The sequence below is a fragment of the Apiospora marii genome (assembly GCF_038362585.1).
Source record: "Apiospora marii strain CBS 49790 chromosome Unknown utg000003l_segment0_segment0, whole genome shotgun sequence".
Classification (NCBI taxonomy): domain Eukaryota; kingdom Fungi; phylum Ascomycota; class Sordariomycetes; order Amphisphaeriales; family Apiosporaceae; genus Apiospora; species Apiospora marii.
Genome location: NW_027117374.1, coordinates 3,589,676 through 3,609,348, shown reverse-complemented (window position 1 = coordinate 3,609,348; position 19,673 = coordinate 3,589,676). Strand labels below are relative to the sequence as shown.

General features: G+C 54.0%; 7 protein-coding genes across 7 annotated transcripts; 4 read left to right on the top strand and 3 right to left on the bottom strand.

Moving 5' to 3' along the window:
- Positions 1 to 459: 459 nt before the first annotated feature.
- On the top strand, positions 460 to 2,253 carry PG985_004684 (uncharacterized protein; the record flags this gene model as incomplete). The annotated part of the gene is made up of 2 exons (XM_066824453.1): positions 460 to 523; positions 908 to 2,253. The coding sequence occupies 2 exons, from the start codon at positions 460 to 462 to the stop codon at positions 2,251 to 2,253; spliced, it is 1,410 nt and encodes a 469-aa protein (XP_066687613.1).
- A 792-nt stretch (positions 2,254 to 3,045) lies between these two features.
- PG985_004683 (uncharacterized protein) lies at positions 3,046 to 4,671 on the top strand (the record flags this gene model as incomplete). The annotated part of the gene is made up of 1 exon (XM_066824452.1): positions 3,046 to 4,671. One exon carries the CDS (start codon positions 3,046 to 3,048, stop codon positions 4,669 to 4,671), a length of 1,626 nt encoding a protein of 541 aa, XP_066687612.1.
- Positions 4,672 to 5,706: 1,035 nt separating this feature from the next.
- On the top strand, positions 5,707 to 6,607 carry PG985_004682 (acid phosphatase-like protein; the record flags this gene model as incomplete). The annotated part of the gene is made up of 2 exons (XM_066824451.1): positions 5,707 to 5,808; positions 6,017 to 6,607. The coding sequence occupies 2 exons, from the start codon at positions 5,707 to 5,709 to the stop codon at positions 6,605 to 6,607; spliced, it is 693 nt and encodes a 230-aa protein (XP_066687611.1).
- A 412-nt stretch (positions 6,608 to 7,019) lies between these two features.
- On the bottom strand, positions 7,020 to 7,638 carry PG985_004681 (uncharacterized protein; the record flags this gene model as incomplete). Its single annotated transcript, XM_066824450.1, has 2 exons — positions 7,020 to 7,162; positions 7,356 to 7,638. The coding sequence occupies 2 exons, from the start codon at positions 7,636 to 7,638 to the stop codon at positions 7,020 to 7,022; spliced, it is 426 nt and encodes a 141-aa protein (XP_066687610.1).
- A 2,297-nt stretch (positions 7,639 to 9,935) lies between these two features.
- On the bottom strand, positions 9,936 to 11,249 carry PG985_004680 (uncharacterized protein; the record flags this gene model as incomplete). Its single annotated transcript, XM_066824449.1, has 1 exon — positions 9,936 to 11,249. The coding sequence occupies one exon, from the start codon at positions 11,247 to 11,249 to the stop codon at positions 9,936 to 9,938; it is 1,314 nt and encodes a 437-aa protein (XP_066687609.1).
- Positions 11,250 to 12,549: 1,300 nt separating this feature from the next.
- On the top strand, positions 12,550 to 15,289 carry PG985_004679 (uncharacterized protein; the record flags this gene model as incomplete). Its single annotated transcript, XM_066824448.1, has 3 exons — positions 12,550 to 12,567; positions 12,638 to 13,540; positions 13,604 to 15,289. The coding sequence occupies 3 exons, from the start codon at positions 12,550 to 12,552 to the stop codon at positions 15,287 to 15,289; spliced, it is 2,607 nt and encodes an 868-aa protein (XP_066687608.1).
- A 1,558-nt stretch (positions 15,290 to 16,847) lies between these two features.
- Positions 16,848 to 18,335, bottom strand: PG985_004678 (cell wall protein sed1 protein; the record flags this gene model as incomplete). The annotated part of the gene is made up of 3 exons (XM_066824447.1): positions 16,848 to 17,141; positions 17,259 to 17,402; positions 17,499 to 18,335. The coding sequence occupies 3 exons, from the start codon at positions 18,333 to 18,335 to the stop codon at positions 16,848 to 16,850; spliced, it is 1,275 nt and encodes a 424-aa protein (XP_066687607.1).
- Between the last annotated feature and the right edge of the window lie 1,338 nt (positions 18,336 to 19,673).

Sequence of the window (19,673 nt, the reverse complement as noted above, 5' to 3'; positions counted from 1 at the left end):
TGGCCTTGGTGGCCCCAGATACTACTCCGCCCCAGCTCTGTCTGTCAGAAAAAGGATCATCTGCGCGCGCTATCCGATCCCGCGACGGACGGAGGACTTCCTGGGGGGGGGGGGGCGGGGAAACAGACCCTTTTCTTCGTTTGGAATCAATTTGGCGGGCGGCCACTCCTAAAGGCCAATCTGCATGGTACACGAGACACACCTGTCGGCACTATGTGGCAAGGTGGTAAGAATGGGTGGGCAGACGAGTCCTGTAAGAGAAAAGAATCCAAGACATCGACTCGCTGGTCGCCCTTCGTTCATCTTACACCACTGGGTGGGTCGGCGAATGGGAGGCTCCCGACGCCCCAACCTCTAACCGCCATGGTTGGTCCGTCGTTGACGAAGCCCAAGCCGCACAGCCTATCAAATCCTAAATCCAAGCATCAAGGTCATCAAGACTTTTTTTTGGTATCCCAAATGCAAAATGTCGGGCCCCAAGAGAAGGAGCCTGCGCCCGTTCAGCTGCGCAAGCCTAAAAAAGGTAGGGTCAGAAGGTAATTCCTATTCTCGCACTTTTCTGCATAAAGCCGTTCGCGGATCCGGGTCGAACTCGAGCATGCCTGGCGTGACTGGCACGCCGTCTTTGTTTCTCGGTATCTATTTCACACCAACAGATCCGCTGGTCGTTCTCTTTGGTATCCATTAGATTCTCGGGCAGGTTTCGGGTCACGCGCCATGAAGCCGTAGAATATGAAGTCATTCAACACGGTGTTTACCGAGGTATACGACTATATATCCCATTCATTTCTGTGCTGCTCCATTGCTCATGACGATGAGAAGTCTCATCATAATAGTAAGACCCCCCACCTATCTGCTGCAACCCAACCAACCCTATGGCCACAACTAAGAATACCCAACTCAACAGCGTCTGAGAAGCCACCAGTTATTCTTCACCAGCAACCGTTGATGATGGCACCGCCTCCTTCGTATGAACCGATGGACAGTAGAAGTGCCCTTTCTTATAAGGAGCGGCCTCCCAGAAGGAGGAAATGGCTTGGCTCTGAGCAGGGCGATATCTACTTGTCTTTGAGGAAACATCTGCGACTACGACCTCGATGGTCCTCGAGCCCGCGCCGGCCGCAAATATCGGCTCCTAGCAACTTCCGCCATCTCGATTCAGGGTCATATCACATTCCGGACTATGACCTACCACAGCCGAGACAAGCGCCCCGGCCGTCTTCGTTCCGCCCACTTAATGTCGACTTCCAAATCACGTCCCCCATGCTGCCGCATTTCGAGTCCCTCAGAAGCCCCCGTACGCCCCCTGACCGTATCATCGGGGCTTACATCGCCAGCTCAGACAGCAGCCCAGATCAGTCACTGTCTCCAATGTCATTTCATATTCCCAGGAAACCAACCCCAACCGGATCTGTCTTTGATTCTCCAAGATCTGGTGTGGTGAGACATCCAGGGCCGGCCCATCTGAAGACAGCAACCCCGTCAGCTGGCCATCCCTCGATAGACGATCTCATTGAGAGGATCGCCAACGCCATGATGGAGCGAGATCAGATCCAGGACCGCATTGAAGATGCCGCTGAGTTGGCGAGCGTCTATACCGCCGTCAGCAGGTCGCCAAGCATTATATCCAGGCGCCCTGGTTCCCTTCGTTCGGTACCTTCCCGCAGATTCATCCATACAGAGCCCATGCCGGACATCCCTGCTTTACCGCCGAATGCGCCCTCATTCAGTGAGCGCTTGAGCTACGATCGCCCACGGACGGCACCCCCGAAAACATCATCGCCGGGTCCCCATTTCGTCTTGCCTCTGGCTGGCACCGACTTCAACATCAAGCAAGAACCACCGCGTCGGCGGCCAGTAGGGGAACAAGTACTGACTCCACCGCTGCCACTCCAATACCGCCCTCCTCTGCGGAAGAAGAAATCGTTTTCGCGGGTGGCTGATTGGCTTGGGAGGCAAGAACGTACTACTCGAGTCGGCGGCGAGCGGATCACGAATTCGCCATTACCTGTCCAGCCGAACAAGGGACATTATGAAGTAGTGGCAACGAACGACTGGTCGCGCGGCAATCCGTATGCGACGTCCAGCGACTGGAGTTCCGATAGAGATACGTCCGAGGATGATACGCAAACGTTGCAAACGACGCTGGCCAGTCCATACGGCAGTATCAGCTCCATGGCCGCCAAACAGTCCCGGCCTGTTGCTCTCGACGCCATCCGCTTTCGGACAAGCACTGTGGGAGTCGCTTTTTGATGAGAAAGCTGTGTGGGTTTTATGGAGTTGGGCTGTTTTCCTCTGTACCAGTATTTTGCATCATGATACCATGGGTTCTCGAGCGGCGCTATTTAGACTTGGAATTCGGACGGGATTTGACTGTAGGGTCTGGCGATGGCGTGCCAACCTACCTTGACCGGCTATATAGATAGATCTTGGGGCTAATCCATTACATTACGACTGTGCGGTAATAGCGCCGGCATTTTTTGTATGTAGCCGTATTAGAGTTGACGAGTGCCCTCTGGTGGCGCTCCATTCTTAATGGAAGGTGTTTTGCATTCAATTTGTTGGAGAGACGGCTTGGTGGTGTTTCAATGAGATGTTCCCGTCGACCCGACTGGACTCTCGGTCTGATGTTGAGGGAAATCCGTTCTGTCCAGACCATCCACTAAGGCACTGCCTCAGCACGATCGTCGCCCCACTGAGCGGCAGTAACCCAAAACCCCCCAAATCAAGGTCCACGTTCGGTGAGGCCTCTCCACGACTCATATTAATGCTAGCAAAGCCGCCGTTATCATATTCAAGCGAACCCCGCGGCATAAATATTTCGAGATTCACTCATTTGCGGCTGGACTCTGTAACCTCTGCCGACCGGGGTTCCGAGATTGGTGCTGATCGGCTTTGGATCATCGATTTGCTTGGTCAAATGAGGCTTGGAGGTCTGGCCCACGTGTGCTGGAACACCGACTGCTTCTGGAATGCCACCGAGTACTACCTAACATAGTATCCGACACCACCTCTTGTTATTCTATATTTTCGACTAACCCCATCATGGGCATTAAAAATGACATTGCGAACATGTTCAACAGGCAATGGGAATGGCCGCCCGGGTCGCATAAATACAGCCCTCTTCCCGTGGCAGCAGCACGCCGCCGCTCTCATGAGTTAGCCCCGGCATCTACCACCTGGACGGAACAGGGGCGCAGGCACGCGATTATGAAACTCGCCATGGTCGGTGTTCTCATTGTAGTAGCCCTCTTCTCGGTGGTCAGCTATGCGTCAGTATCCGATCCCGTTTACACCCGCGCCCCGAAGCATTGTAACATTAACTCATTACACAGGCAAACCTCCGCGGATGGCTCCTGTGACACTGCTCTGCACGGCTTCACGTGCTTGCCCGAGATATCACACTCCTGGGGCCAATACTCGCCATTTTACTCGGTCAACTCAGATATCAGCCGTGCCACCCCAAAGGGGTGCAACGTAACGTTTGCCCAGATACTCTCGCGACATGGAGCCCGCGATCCTACGGCATCTAAAACCGCCACTTACAGCGCCCTGATTCAGCGCATCCATGGTTCAGTTACAGAGTATGGCAAAGGTTACAAGTTCATCAAGAACTACAACTACACCTTGGGTGCTGATGAACTCTCGCCATTCGGCCAGCAGGAGTTGGTGAACTCGGGCATCAAGTTCTACAAACGTTACCAACATTTGACAAAACAGGCCGTTCCATTCCTGAGGTCTGCCGGTCAGAACCGTGTGATCGAATCTGCCCAGAACTGGACGCAAGGCTTCCACCAGTCGCGCCTGGAAGACAAGCCCTCGGATGAGCCTGATGCGTTCCCATACCCCATGCTGATTATCCCCGAGGATGAAGGATTCAACAACACGCTGAGCCATGCCAATTGCAAAGCCTTTGAAGACGGACCTGCGTCGTCTGTTAAGGACGAGGCGCAGAACGCTTGGCTCGAGATTTTCGCACCGCCTATTGCAGAGAAACTCAACCAAAACCTGCCAGGTGCGAACTTCACTTTGGATGACACCATCTACATGATGGACCTCTGCCCATTCAACACCGTCGCCGATATCAATGGCAGAATATCGCCTTTTTGTGGCCTGTTTACGCGCGACGAGTGGAACGGGTACGACTACTTCCAGTCTCTGGGCAAATGGTACGGCTACGGAAACGGAAATCCTCTTGGCGCGACCCAGGGCGTCGGCTTTGTCAACGAGCTCATTGCTCGCTTGACCGGAAAGGCAGTGGTAGACCAGACGACTACGAATGCAACACTAGACAGCTCGCCGGACACGTTCCCTCTGGACAGGTCGCTTTACGCCGACTTCAGCCACGACAATGACATGACCGGGGTGTTCTCTGCATTGGGCCTCTACAATGCTACCGAGCCCCTCTCGAACACAACAAAGGCCTCCCCCAGAGAGACAAAGGGGTTTTCGTCTAGCTGGTCGGTGCCCTTCGCCGCCAGAATGTACGTGGAGAAGATGACCTGCGCCGATACTGCCGACGAGGAGCTCGTGAGGGTCTTGGTGAACGATAGAGTTATTCCCTTGCAGAATTGCGATGCAGATAGCCTGGGACGCTGCAAGCTCGGACGATTTGTAGAAAGCCTCAGCTTTGCCAGGGCTGGTGGGCACTGGGATCAGTGTTTTCCTTAGAGCACGATTTACGAATATATGAATATGAGCCATGCACCCCAGGTGGTGGTGGCCGGTTTGTTGTTTGGATATTGTACATTTGAGGCCTCGCCACGTATTACATAATAAACTGGAGTCTTGCGGTAGCAAGCTTGCGTTACAGTATCTTCTTGCGTCTCAATAAACATGATGTCGTGTTGCAACCTTGTTCTAGTTTTTGCTGGGCGCGAAAGCAAAGCCACCTCTTGGCAATAAAGCGATACGGGCAAATGCGAGACATTCACGGAGGCTGGGAGATGCAAGGCCGGCTGGCAATGCCACACTGTCAAGTTTAAATATCGATTCGCTGGACGACATGAGACACGACAACTTGATGGTGTGTTGATGAAGTGGCTTGGGCATCGAGAGCAGCAGGAATGCCGCCATTGGCTCTGGTTGCTGGTCGGCACAACATGGAATTATCGGGGGCACCTGCAGCTTGCAGCAGCACTCCGCAGTTCACTAGAGATCCCCAAGGGCACTGAGCGAGTGACTTCACCCCCTGTAGACGTTTGAAACCCACTAAAACAACCCCCATGCTTGGGTTTCGTTTCTGCACGCAGCACTGGGCGCATTTGCTCTTTTCGCCAAGCTCTATCTTGCTTGCTCACCTGTGGGGATGGATACTTGGGTCGATCGGCTCAGTGACGCACATTTTAGTGAAAGTGCCTGACCCAAAAGCTAATGCAAGTACACAGCTATTGTTGGCACCACCCGCCAGTCGCCAAGGAAACCTCTCTCTCCCTCTCTTGGAATCATGGTACTACTTCGCACCCATTTAGGCACGGCATGCTAATCAGCCTCGTACGTTACTTGTTGCAACCCTACCTACTCTACGAGAGCAAGACACCATCTACAATTGTTTTGCATCGCATAGCCGCCCAGACGGAGAGAGCGCGCGCATACTCTGGCACTCGACTGCTGCTGCTGCTGCTGCATGACTTCTCTGATTGAGCAGAACACCATCGCCTTCGCCGACCTTACGTGTTGTGTTGGCCCTAGGCTGTGCTGGCAGAAATGAATGGTCTCGGCATATTCTTCCTTGTCCTCTTCCTGCTGCTCATCGTAGCTGCAGTAGGATGGATTGTCTTCACACAGCTAAGAGCGCGACGATTAGGTGTAAGTGCCTTCCTCCCTTGATTGGCTTCTTTCCTGCTGTCTACTACAACCGCGTGTACCTTGCGGAAGTCTGCGGCGCTGCGCCGATCAATCCATGCTTTCCGCCGGGGTTCAATGTCCTTTGCCTCGAGCTACCCTGTTGTTCCGGGCACTCTACAGCCTCGGTCACAGAAATTCGAATGCTGACTATAAGAAATCCCAATTGCAGCTGCCCGCTCCCACCATATCCTCGTATAACCCCTTCGCACCATCCGAGCCCTCTGCGTACGGTACGCCTACTCCGGCCCCGGGCGGCATCCGCGGCTGGTTCAACGACAAGCTACGCGGCCGCGGTAACAACCGATCGGCTGGAGGAGCTTACGAGCAGCCCGGGCGTGCCGGTCGCGGGTTTGGGCCTCTGGACCCCGACGAGGCGTGGGATAGCCGCGTGGGCCCCGAGGCCGACCACTACGGACCCGGCGGCTACTACGAGGAACAAGAGCTGGGCCTTCGCAACGACCCGTACTCGGGCAGCGGATACAATATGAATTTGGCCTCGGCACCAGACGCTGCAGCGCCGGATCATGGCCGGGGCCGTTCGCAAAATCGAGATAGTCTCGGTGTGCCTGGAGCAGCCGGCCGGAGCGCCGCAAACCCGTTCGATGATGACGCAGCGGAGCCTAGCAACATTAGCATGCGCGGCGTAAGCCCAAGGCCCATCGACACGGGCATGCCTGCGAGACCTCTGAGCGGTGTTAGCAGTATTGGGAAGAATGACAGCCCGACGGAGCGCCGGTCAGTGTTCCGAGAGAACGTATGATGATGCGGCTCTGTGCGAGAGACGTAGGAACGATGGCCGACAGGTCAGGAGACGTTGAGCCGCGTCAACCACATTCGATACCTATTTATTCTACGGAAACACCCAGGATTGGTACTGGAAAACACGGGAGTTTGGATGGCTCACGAGGAGTTTTAGGGCGTTTTTGACTGTACATTTCTATGGTAGTATGCAACAGGAGGTTGTACTGATCTCTCTTGACTTGGGTATAACCCAGGCGGAATAATACAATTCAAGATGAACACGGAAACATTTATCAGCAGTATATTATGGTGAAGAACTTGGGTATCTGTATAAGACCATGATTCCGCAACTGCGTCGAGAAAGACCCTCGCATACATCATTATAATCCTTCCACCGCAGAAGCATCAGTTTTGATTCCTTGCTTGAAACCTCAGGAAACAATGGTGTACGCAATCGAATCGGTAACTCCAAAGCTGGGATCGGTCTCGCGCTCGTACTGTGCCGGTGTCGTCGCACCGCCTCGGTACACCTCGCCAAACCAATATCTGCCACCTGTGCTTCCGGAGTTGATAGCTGCGCAAGGTTAAGTCACGAATCAGTTAGTTACATGTAGCCAGCTTTACGGAAATATATCATGTGTGTTACGTAGTAGCTCTCTCTCTCTCTCTCTCTCTCTCTCTCTCTCTCTCTCTCTCTCTCTCTCTCTCTCTCTCTCTCCTCCCTCTCTCTCTCCCCTCCCCCCTCCCCCCGTGGATATAGAACTTACCGGAGTATGAGATGCAGGACGTGCAGTCGCGGTATCCCTGGCACTTGGCCAGGATGTAGGCCGCCCAGCTCTCGGCCGAGGCGTACTGGGCGGGCTCGGCGTTATACGCGGCAATGATGTTGCCCGGGTACAGGGACTTGTCGGCCATCCAGTTGGCCGGGGCCGGCAGGCTGACGCGGGCGAAGCTGGCGGCGGCGGCGCGCGACTCCGGCTCCACGTCGGTAACGGGCAGGGCCGCGGCCGCGGCGGCTAGTAGGAGGGTAGGGAGCATGGAGAGCTGCATTTTTGTATTTTGGGGAGTGGAAAGAAGGAGTTGTATATTAAAAGATGCGTGAACGGTGTATTGGGGTCCTATTAGCCTGAGTGGTGGGCGAGAGTGATGTTGTTCAAGAGAGATGTCCAGGAGAACGGAAGGAAGCAAACATACAGGTGCCGATGTGGCCACTTATATGTGATTCTTTTGCATATATCTGATGATTCCTCCCCTCACCACACCTATTCCCCTCCCCGATGGCATTGTTTTTGTTGTTAATGGTATTCACATGCCCGCTGCTGCGACCCTCGACCCAGCCCCCGTGTGCCGTCGTGATAGATGTGGAGCCGCGCACTCAATCAAGCAATGGAGCTCCTATGTACACCTGCAGACAATTGCCGGATGGAGAAGGTGATGGAGGCAGCTCCCGATGGCTCTTATCGGGGACACCACGATCTCTTGGCAGGGTCTATGCATGCCAATCCCGGCATAGGGATGGCTTCGTACGGGATTGTGTGCACGAATTGGGATGGGGCCTCATATCGGGTTCGTCAATGCGTTCGCCGATGGGTGTGGCTGTTCGGGCGCAAGAGGGGACTGAACGCATGATACGGACTGCTCTCATGAGTCAGTCACATGGTTGGTGGGGTTTCTCTTTTTCTTATTTTGCTCTCATATAACTTCTGTTCGGATCATGGTATTGATTGATTGAAATATCGAGCATGGCTTTTGCTCCCCCTTTTTCGAGCGCCGGTGATGTATAGAATGGGAATGTGTATTCTGTCCGCAGGGTTTAGAGGGGGGGGAGGGGGGGTGGCTGAACCACTTCATTCTATTTATCAGGATATGCCATCCAGATCTCGACAAGAGATTCTACCAGCTTATCCTTCAAAACTGGCTCCGGCCTGTCAATATGATGTCGCAATGCGTGATATGAAATCGCGGCCCATGTCAGTAGTACTGGCTGGAAGTCTGGTCCTTCGAGATCGCAGCCCAATCCACCACGCGGTGAAAGACACGGTTTGGGTAAGTACGATGCGATGTGAGACTTCCTCTTTCAATACGATGAGCAGATGTTAGCCAGCTTTCGACACCATATGACATAACTGGATGTTGAGCAATGGGAAAGGGCGAATCAATGCTCTGCGCTAAACAAAGTCCAGAGTATTCAGTAGATTAATAAATAGGGAATATTTTACTGGACATATTACTTATATCACTACCTTGCTTAAAGGCAATTCTGGTATCCCCAGAAGGGAAACCTCTTAGGCCAACCCATCACTAACCCTGCCATGATCAAGCAGGACGCGATCTTGAGATAACATGGAAGCTACAGCTGTGCAACATATTCTGCTGGTAAGCCAGGCGGAGAAGTTGAGGGAATAGAAGATCATGCTCCCAGGACATATCAAGATCGTGTCCCACCTGAGCGGTCTCTGGGTATAGTTGTTGGCCCTCAGATACGATGTCAAATACTGGCAAGACAGCCTCATAACTACCTCTTACTTAAGAGCGCAGATATTATCAAGAAATACGAGTAGTGTAGATCCTGCTAGTCAAAGATATATCGTAAACCGCCGTTATTGAGTTTAGTTATTGCGGGAAAGGGATACATAACAGCTTGAGTAATTGTCGCTCAGCGCTAAGTCGTCCTTCCTTTCTCCTTTGCAACACGTGAGGTTGGATTCAGACCCTCAGCTAGTACTGGACGACTGACTAAGGCAAGGGGGAGACTGCTAAATTTAGTTCTTCAAGTGCCGGCCTAAACTGTCGAACTATCTGGACGTTGGGACGACGGAGAGTACCATGGAAGGCGCTCCCGAGTTCGCGGGGCGCCGGGATATCCGGATGCGCCGGAACGCGGAGGGATGCATTTTTAAGTAGCACGAGTGCTCACAAACTTTCATGCCGCCGAACATCTGACTACTTCCATATCTTTCTGGCCTGCTCCGGACTGACCGGTGCGTAACACGTGTTACCTCACTTGACTCATTGCGACTTGACTGACTGGAATTTCAACTCTAGTCTAGGTCTCGCTCTATTCTGGGATTGATCAACGGGATTTATGGTCCCATTGTAGCATCCGCTACAGGACCGCCATCCAAGACGCCCGGTTGCCTCAGCTGCCCGGGCGCCCGATGTATATCTCAAGTGCCCGAGAAGTATATGTGCATTCTTCAAAACATGAACAAGGACCGTCTATTGGTCTTATGGAACCCCCAATCTCGGTAGCTCATCGTGTATAGCGCCCACTCTATTGATCCTTAACTCCTCGCCAAAATGCATGATAACCGAAAGAACGCTCAATCTGTCGTAGGCCGTTTGCATTACACAGTCTCGATGCGCTTCAGAATGGACTCGACGTTGCTGTCGCTTCCGCTGCCCTCGGGGCCGCCCATCCACCGCCGCATTGACTCTAAAGCGTGCCCGTATTCGATGTGGACGCTCTTCTTGGGCCACATGGGCGGCGGTTTGTCCCATGCGTGCTTCGCGCCTTCCACCACGCGAACATTGATCTCCTTGTCGGCATCCCGAAGGCGGTCGGCGAAGCTGTGGCCCTCGGCCAATAGCATGTCGTATTCGCAAATGCAGAGATGCAGAGGAGGGAGGTTTACCAGCATGTCGTCTGGCATCAGCCCCGGTGACAGGCGCGGGTCATCCCTGTCCTCCTTCGGGAGTTTCGGATACAGGTACGAAGCATCAAAAAGGTCCGTCATATTCTTGGGTAACGTCAAATCCGGCTTAGAGCACGTGGTACGTTTCTGGGGCCGGCTGATGGTATAGTCCAGCAGAGGGTAGAAGAGGCAGAAGCCCGCAATCTTGGGCGGCGTCGTATAGGGCAGCTGGTAACCCCATCGCTGAGGTGCCTGCAGAAGCACCCAGCAAGCCAATGACAAGCTGCCACCGGCGGAGAAGCCCGAGATGAACACACGATCAGGATCAATACCAAATTCTTCAGCGCGGGATGTGATTTGTACGATTGCGTCTGCACAATCCTCGACCGGCGTGGGAAAAGGAAATTCTGGCGCAAGACGATAGTTGACAGAGAATACAACAGCTTCTATACCCTTCATCGCCGCACCGGCCCAAAAAGCGTCATCCGTCCCCTGGCCAACTACAAATCCTCCGCCGTGGAAGTTGATAATGGCGGGACGGTTCGTCTTGGCGAGCGTCAACCGGTTTTTTGAAGTCTGCTGCTCAGATGACTGAGGTTCCCATATCTCGACCTTGATCTTGTCTTTCCCCTTGAACTGCCCGAGGGTCGAGTCTAACCAGATGATTGTTGTAGGTGCTAGAGCTGAGATGTTCATTAGACTGAAGCCTAAATGGGCGGCTTGACGGAGTGCATAGGCACGGGCCGATAGTAGCCAGCGAGAGCCCTTCTCTAATGGGTTGATATAGTCGTCGTCTTCCTCATTGATCGTTTCGGTTTCCGTATCATTCGGGCTCGCTCCAGCAGATTTGTTGGCATTTTTGCTGTTTTTGACATTTAGAAGAGATGTTGATCGCTTCAGGGCCGAGGCCGATCGCTTGAGAGAGCTGCGACTGGCGGTGCGATGGAGCTTGTTAGTAAACCACGAGGTAGAGTGACTGGAGGGCACCGCCGGCCGTTGGGGAGGAACTTGTAGACGATCGGCCATGGCTGCAGTAGGAAACGGAGGTTTCGAAACGAATGGCAATCAATCTGTTTCCGAACAGAAAGACTATCGCGGCGCACTGGTCATGGATGCAACGGGCGAGTTGTAGACACGGGATAAGCGACAGAAAGGAGGGCGAGAATCCGATTACCGGCTGAAAGGGACCATACGTTGAGGTATGACGTCAGCAGCAAGAGGAACCGCTATAGCAGAACGCGGTTGAGGGGGAAATGGGCTCCAGCGATGTATCGGGAGATGGCCAGGGCGATCGGGTTTTGCAGCAAGCCTTTACTGGAGTCTGCTGGAGTCTTCACTAGAGAGCGGCTGGCTCAGGTACAAAGGCAGGGAAGTTTGGGCAGGATCCGAATCAAGAAGAGTCGGTGCTAGACGGTAGCCGGGAACCACTGACGTCAGGGCACAAAACCACGCGTTGGGCAAGGCATGTATGTACCTGACCCAATCACCCCACTAACGCTACGAGCGCTGACACATCGGCGGGTGTACATGGTGCACACCTGCGGGACGAATCAGAAACATATCCCTTGGCTCTTGGCAGACCTGCATGCGACGACAAGGGTCGTGGCAATGCGGACATTCAAGCATTGCGGCGCCTTGTGAGCTTGTCTGCCCTGCGCGCGGGATCTGGATGCCGGCCTGTACAGGGATCTGGCCTATTTTTCTTTCCCATTCTTTGTTTCCGAAAAGCTGGCCAGCCAGCCAGGAGCCAGCCAGCGCCAGCCCAGCGGACCCAGCCTGGAGCGAAATGTCCGGTGGATTCGCAGAGGTATTACTAGATCCTATCAAGCCCGTACCAGACTGGGGAACAGGGCCAAAATGCGGGTCTGGTTGCTCAATTATCTGATGTCTTAACGTACAAGCTAGGCCCGCGGGATGACGATGACGTACAGAATCTCGATGTAATTGTAATCTGCTCCCTCAGCTTCCATGCACAAACAATCCAGTCGAGAACTCAGTCTGAGTGCCCCTGTCGGCTTGTTGGGACGGATTTCAAACCCGCTCAAAAAGTAGTGTGCCCTCTCACCCCCCCCTCGCCCTCTCGCTTCCTTCAGCTGCCTCGGTCTCGGTCTTGACATACACTATTAATGCAGTGCCCTGACTCATTTTTTTATTGTAAACATTGCCTCTTCTCCCTAAAACCAGCAGTTGCCCACCCTCCTCATACTTCTTATTTTTGTCATCCAAGCCAATACCAAATCAATACACTTGTGCTGGCGACTTCTTAAGATTTGTACGGGACTCTTCTTAGAGGACTCACCTGTTATACCCATTCGAACCCGCCACGATGCCTACCTTGTCATCGGTCCCCCAACCCCTTGGCGCGTATTACCAACTCCGTAGGTCACCGCCTGCGGTCTGGCAGTACTTCCAAGAACCCCAAGAGCCCCGACAGCCCTAAGAGCCCCAAGAGCCTCCACAGCGCCAAGAGCTCCCAGTCTTCCAACATTAATGGAGATGCGTCGTCTGATGGACGGAGTTCCCGCCGCAGCGAAGACAGACGCAATTCCAAGCTATCCAAAGATGAGCGTATCCACCACGAGCGTGAAAGCATAGACTCGCGCCGGAAACAGGAGTTTGCCCGAGCTCTGGTGGAGGATGACCCCGAGGTCCGCGCCCGTTACGGCCAGCTTGGTGAGCTCACCGAGTTCTCCTCGATAGAAGAGATCTCCCAACTTCCCGCTGGCACCGAAGTCTCCTTCCGAGCGCGTATTTTTACCCAGCGCCGCGTCTCGGCCCATCTCGACTTCATACTGTTCCGTGATCAGACGCACTCGATCCAAGGCGTCTTGACCGATGTCGATGGCAGTCGGCACATGGTTCGGTGGGTGCAACGACTGCATCCCGAGTCCTTGGTGCACGTGGTCGGAAAACTGAAGGAGCCTCACGGTGCCGTACGCTCCGCGTCGCATTCGAACGTTGAGGTCGATATCCAGTCGATTCATCTCGTCAACCCAGCAAGCAACCTGCCCGGATGGGACAACTACGAACCCACCGACTCACTCCACACGCGACTGATGTCGAGAGTTTTGGATCTTCGTCATCCATCCAACCAGGCCATCTTCAAGATCCGCTCCATGATCACGCGTACGTTCCGAGACACCCTGGACCAGAGCGGTTTCCTCGAGATCCAGACGCCCAAGCTGCAGCCAGCAGCTACCGAAAGCGGAGCTTCAGTCTTCAAGGTGAACTACTTTGGACGCACAGCTTTCCTAGCCCAGAGCCCTCAGTTGGCCAAACAAATGGCCATCTCAGCCGATTTGAACAAGGTGTTCGAGGTATGTGAAACCAACAAAACCCCATGTAAGGGTGTCCTATCCATATGCTAATTTGCAATCTAGGTCGGCCCCGTGTTCCGCGCGGAGAACTCCAACACCCATCGGCACTTGACCGAGTATACTGGGTTGGATCTTGAAATGGCGCTCCACCAGGACTACCACGAGATGATGATGGTTGTCGATCGAACTTTGAAGGCTATGATCAAAGCTGCTCAAGCTATGCCTGAACTCCAAGTGGTACGACAAAGGTGGCCAAGCGAGGACGCTATCGTCCTTGAGGAGACACCCGTGCTTCATTTCCTTGAGGGTATTGAAATGCTGCGAGCCGACGGGAGGGAAGTCGACATTGAAGATCTCTCGACACGTGATGAGATTAGACTCGGAGAGCTCGTAAAGGAGAAGTACAACTCCGATCTCTACATCCTCGACAAATTCCCTGCCAACGCTCGCCCGTTCTACACACACAAGGACGATAACAACCCCGAATTCACAAACTCCTTCGACATCTTCTTGCGTGGCCAAGAAATTTGCACCGGAGGCCAAAGAATCCACGACGCCGCGTTGCTTCGGGAAAGCATGGCGAAAGCCAAGATCCGAGAGGACGACATGAAGGAGTATTTGAGTGCGTTCGACTTGGGAGCCCCTCCCCATGCTGGCGCTGGTCTTGGTCTAGAGCGTGTTGTATTCCTCTTGCTTAACCTCGGCGACGTGCGAAATGCCACTATGTTCCACCGAGACCCCAGGTCTCTGCCTGAGAAGCCGCCCACTCTGCCCCACCCTGAAGCAGATACTACCAAGCACTGGACATACCAAGAGGCCCCTCCGATCGAGAAGCTCATTGCCAACTACGGTGATGCATCAAACACATCCTGGTTAGATGATCGATTCGAGATCTGGCGCCATTCGAATGGCGCCGCGATTGGCTGGGCTAAGCAAGACCGCTTTGCCATGGTTGTTGGTGACCCTCTTTGCGACCAAGTCCAATATGCCGATGTCACTTCGGCATTCATCAAGTATATTACGAATGAGTTGAAGCTTACGCCGGTATGGATGCTGGTGTCGGAAACCGTTCAGCATATCCTCGCCCAGAACCAGAAGTGGCGCACTCTCAGCTGCACAGAGGAGCAGCGCGTCGACTCGAACAACCATCACCAACCCGAGAACTTCAAGGCTAACCTGCGCCGCGTGGAGCGTGAGGGCATTGACATTGACGAGGTTCATCTGGACGATGCTTTTATGAAGCGTGCGGACAAAGCCATCGAAGCCTGGAAGGCTTCCCGCAGTGAGAAGGGCAAACAGGTGCACTTGACAGAAATCAGACCCTGGGTCGATCAAGAGCATCGGCGCTACTTTTCCGCCGAGAAGGATGGCGAAGTCCTTTGCATGGTCGTGCTGGCACAGCTGGCGCCTCGCCACGGCTGGCAGGTGAAGTGGGCCATGGACTTCCCTGGCTCCCCCAGCGGCACTATCGAGGTGCTGATCGAGAAGGCACTCAACGCTGTCTCAGGCCCCGTCACGTTCGGTGCTGGCGTATCGGAGAAGCTGACCCCTGGCGCTCGTCTCAACGGTGTTCGCGCCAAGTTTTTGGCCAACTCGTACGAGCTCATTGTCAAGAGCCTGCGCCTCACCAACAAAGCATCCTTCCGCGAGAAGTTTGGTGTCGTGGGCGAATCCGTCTACATTTGCTACCCTCGCAGTGGCGTCGGTGTTCAGGATCTGAAGGAGATTGTCAAGTTTTTCGAAGACTAAATATTCTCTTTTCTTGCGTATGATGATGACAAATCATACCGGTGCATTTGTTTTTCACAATCTAGAGAGACCTGGTTTACTCTGCATCATAAAATTATACCCCTCCCCTTTTTACTCACAGATTCCCCCTTTTGTTTTGGAGCGCCGAAGCATTTGCCTTTTCTTTTGTCATTGCACTATTGCGGCAGATACGAAGCCCGCTGCGCTGGCCGACGGAACTTCATGTCGGGTTACGAAGAATATGACGGTTTATCTCTGGATGTTGGCGGATTGGACAGTACGGCTTTCTATCATGCATACATAGGTTTTCTGTTTGATAACCCTTCTGGTTATCCTGAGGACACAACTAATATAAACATTGAAAAACTCATTGCTACTGGTCGCTCGCTCTCGTGTCCCATGCTATCCCTACACTTACAAGTTCCGTGTGGCACAGCACATGTGTGTAATCCGGCCTTGAATTACAGCTGTAATCATGTTCTGCCTTATGATTACCTAGGTAGATGGATGGATGACGTCTGGAAATTGTCCGAACTAGAGGGGGACTAAGCACTAATCTACGTGCCGGCCCGCTAATAGCTGGCGATCAATCTGAAACCTACGATGAGATCATCCACAGACTGGGATGGTTCTACTATGATGTGGCAATGTGGAAACCTGAATCTCTGGCATGTACGTGCGCGCTTGTACCCGCTTGGAATGGGACATGGATCAGTACATGGATGGCATGGCATGGCATGGCATGGCATTTGGCATGGGAATACATATGCAACATTCGTCACTGTACGGAATTATCACCCCCAGAAGCGGTGGAGGGGCCGAAAAGCTTGTGTACTAGTTCGTGACGATGGTTGGTTCATTTGGGAAACCATCAATGCCAAGGTTCAGTACCTGCAGGACTCGTTTGGGGGGGGGGGGCATGGGAGGCTGTTCTTCTGCTTGTGCAGCAGCTGTAGTAACCACAATGAGATGTTACATCTTGCTGTCAAGAAAGAAAAGAGGCATCGTTGAAAAATTGAATACGGCGTATCCCTACTCGGATAGATTGTCACGCAGCACGCATTGCCCCATTTAAGCCAGTGATGGCCGAGTAAGGGGTATTTTGCACCACGTTCTGTAAGTGTGGGCGGTTGATCGATGTTCAAATGAGAATGCAATCGTCTGTATTTTATAACTGGTTTTGTAATATTGAAGTTCAACCCTGGATGAAAATAAAAGTCTCAAATTCATCACCGTCTTCTTTTTCTAGCCATCATCAAGTTGTCGTCAAATCAAGAACCCCGTAACACACCTCAATGACAAGCGTCGCGTCTTTTTCAAAGTGTAATAAAATTTGTCTTCGCATCATCATAATAACTAAATATCTGGCGGACGCGGCACCAACAGAAGGGCAATAGAGGACAATAACCAAGATGGGGAAGGTCGACGCCTTTACCAAACCATGTTGATTGATTATTGAGAAGAGGGAAGGGAAGGGGGCGAGAAAAAGAAGATAACACATATATATCCCCTTCCCTACGAGAAACCAAAAACTGCTCCAGATCAATGGAGATCTCTCTTATAGGAGAGCCGCCAGCACACCGCCCACAAGAGCCGCGACGCCGGCCATTTCCACGCGGCCGGCGGCGGCGGTCGGGACGGCCATGTAAGACGAGGTGGGCTTGGGCGGCGAGACGGGCGCGCCGGTACCGCCGGAGCCATAGCTCTGCTGGGGCGGCGCCGGGGCCGTGGTGACGCCGTAGGGCGGCGGGCTCTCGGCCTCCTTGGTGGTGGTGGGGACGGCGAGAGGGTAGGTCATGACGGTGGTGCCGGTGGGAATGACGCTCGGGATCACGTAGGTGCTGGAGGCGGGCTGTTTGTTTCTTTGTGTCAGCCGTGGTGGGTTCGTGGCAAGGAATTGGGCTCGGGAGAGACATAGAAGGGGAGGGGGGTGATGGTAGGGATTAAAGGGGACGAGGGGTGGACTTACGCAGTTGGCAACGCCGGGCGTGCACTTGGTCACGGTGATCTGGGAAGTCGCGTACAGGGTGGAAGTGCTAACGGCGACCGGGTATGTCATGACAGTGGTCCCGGTCGGGACGACGCTGGTGGCCACGTAGGTGCTGGAAGCAGGCTGTGTTTTCTTCTAGTCAGCTAAAACTCTCCTAACAGCGGCAAGCTCGATTATGTAGGGATGACAGAGGAAAATGGGGTAAAAGTGAGGACTTACGCAGTTGCCCACCGTGGGCGGGCACTTGGTCACGGTGTACAGTGAAGTTGCGTACAGGGTCGAGGTGCTGGTGCCGACGGGGTACGAGGAAACAGGGTAGAGGGAGGTCTTGGGCCCGGCGCTGCTGACCGGGCAGGTAGTCACATAGACGTTGGTCTCAACGGTGACATAGGGCTTGGTCGTCGCCGGGCAGTCGACGACTGTCGAGGAACAGCTCGTCACCGTGTACGAGTGGACCTCGGTCACTGTTGACGTGGTCATGACCTCGCTGGTGGCGCTCGACCCCTCGGTGGCACTGGCGCTGGTAACGGGGCCGCCGCTGGTGGTGCTGCCAGTGGGCATGATGGCAGTGCTGCTCGTAACCGGGACGACAGAGCTGGATGAAGAGGGCACCGCGGCCGAGCCTGAGGTCGCGGTGGCGGTGGTAGCTGAGGCGGACGAGGTGGTCAGGATCACTGTCATGGCGGATGAGGACGTGGTGGCCGCCGCGGGAGCCGACGAGGGAGCCGACGAGGGAGCCGACGAGGGAGCCGACGAGGGAGCCGACGAGGAGGAGTGCGAGTAGGTGTAGGTGATGCAGGAGCAGGCCGAGGAGATGAGCTTGATGTCGCTGTCGCAGTTCTTGAACTCCTGGGGCACGCCCGAGGCGTCGCTGTGGGGCGTGGTCAGGAAGTCCCAGCAGAAGTCCGGGGCCATGCCGATGTGGTCCTTGTCGATGAAGGCGCGGTAGCAGTTGTCCGCCTCGCAGTCGGGGTACTTCCAGCGGCTGTCGAGGCGGGCGGCGCCGGCCACGCGGCTCAGGGCGAGAGCGCCCAGACTCAAGACGATTCCGTGCATAGTGAGGTTGTTGATGTTGATCAGGTATACAAGGCAGGGTAAGGTCGATGGTAGATATGTAGCGAGTGACTATAACACAAGGCTATGGAATACGTGTATATGCCGAAGGAAACGAGTGACTTGGTATACTTGGTTTACAAGAGAAGGAGAGAGAGGAGATTCACCACGACGGAAAGGGGCAAGAGGACATCTAGATCTTATAGAGAGATGGGTGTGTGTGAGTGCCAACGTACCTTACCATACCACCTGCACATCCACCCCCAACTATCAAGTAGCGTTGGGATTTGTCGGACACGCACGATGCCATCCATCCATTCTCCCGTCCTGCTCCATCCATGAGCATGGGCTGGGGGCCGGGTATGGCGTCGCTGACAACCACGTGCCCACGCGGCGCAGGAGGAGGGCCGTAGGATGGCCCAGCCTGGTTTCTTGATGCAGGGGCAAGGCAGGCTAGCAGAAAGGCGCATATGCAACACACCCATCCGCTTCTTGGTCCCAATCCCAGTCGTCCATACATGGAAATCGCCAGATCGGATGCAGGCATTGCCTCGTTCTGATTGGGCAGATGCCAATACGGGAAAGTAGGCCAGCAGAGCCAACAGTAGTACAAAAAGACCGCGAAAGCAGGAACCAGAAAAACAATGCCACCTACCTAGCTGCCCCGCGTATGTATTTCTTTTGCTTGCCTTTCGTTGCTCCCGCCCGTTTTGCTCCTGCAGCTGCAATCTGCAGACGGCGCATCTGGGGGGGGACGTGGCGCCCAACGAGGACTCGACAAAGCCAGAGAAATGACATCGGCGCGCGTGCGGGTTCGCCTTGTGCAGTAATGTGTAAATTGCATTTCAGGCCTGTAGCCAATCGCGCGCATGCTTCTTTTTCTTCTCCATGTCTACTTTTGTCCATCCCGTTGATTATTGCATTTTTCCTTTTTCGCGGCTGTGATATTGGGAGTTTTGGTTTGGGCGGGCTGCAGCAATATCTTAGCGAAGGACCAGCCAGCCAGAGCATTCTCTCGTTGAAAGGAAGGACTAAACTTTTCTAAGCATAGACTGCGTATTTTCCAAGAATATATGTCATCTGTCCGACTTCCTACACAACATCCAAAATCCCGAGGGCGAGGTTGCTTCCGCATTGGGATGATGTCGTTTGCCGTTCTGGGAAACCAAGTAGGCTAAGGTTAGGCATCTTTTCCCTACTTGTACCTACCCCAACCAGGGACGTCAGGGGAGCTGTGGGTGACAGGGGGCCACAGCGGCATACCGCGCAGCAGCGGGTGTACTACTAGGCCAATACCACGATACTCAGCCCAGTTCCCTCGGGAGTCCTTCTGCCATCTAT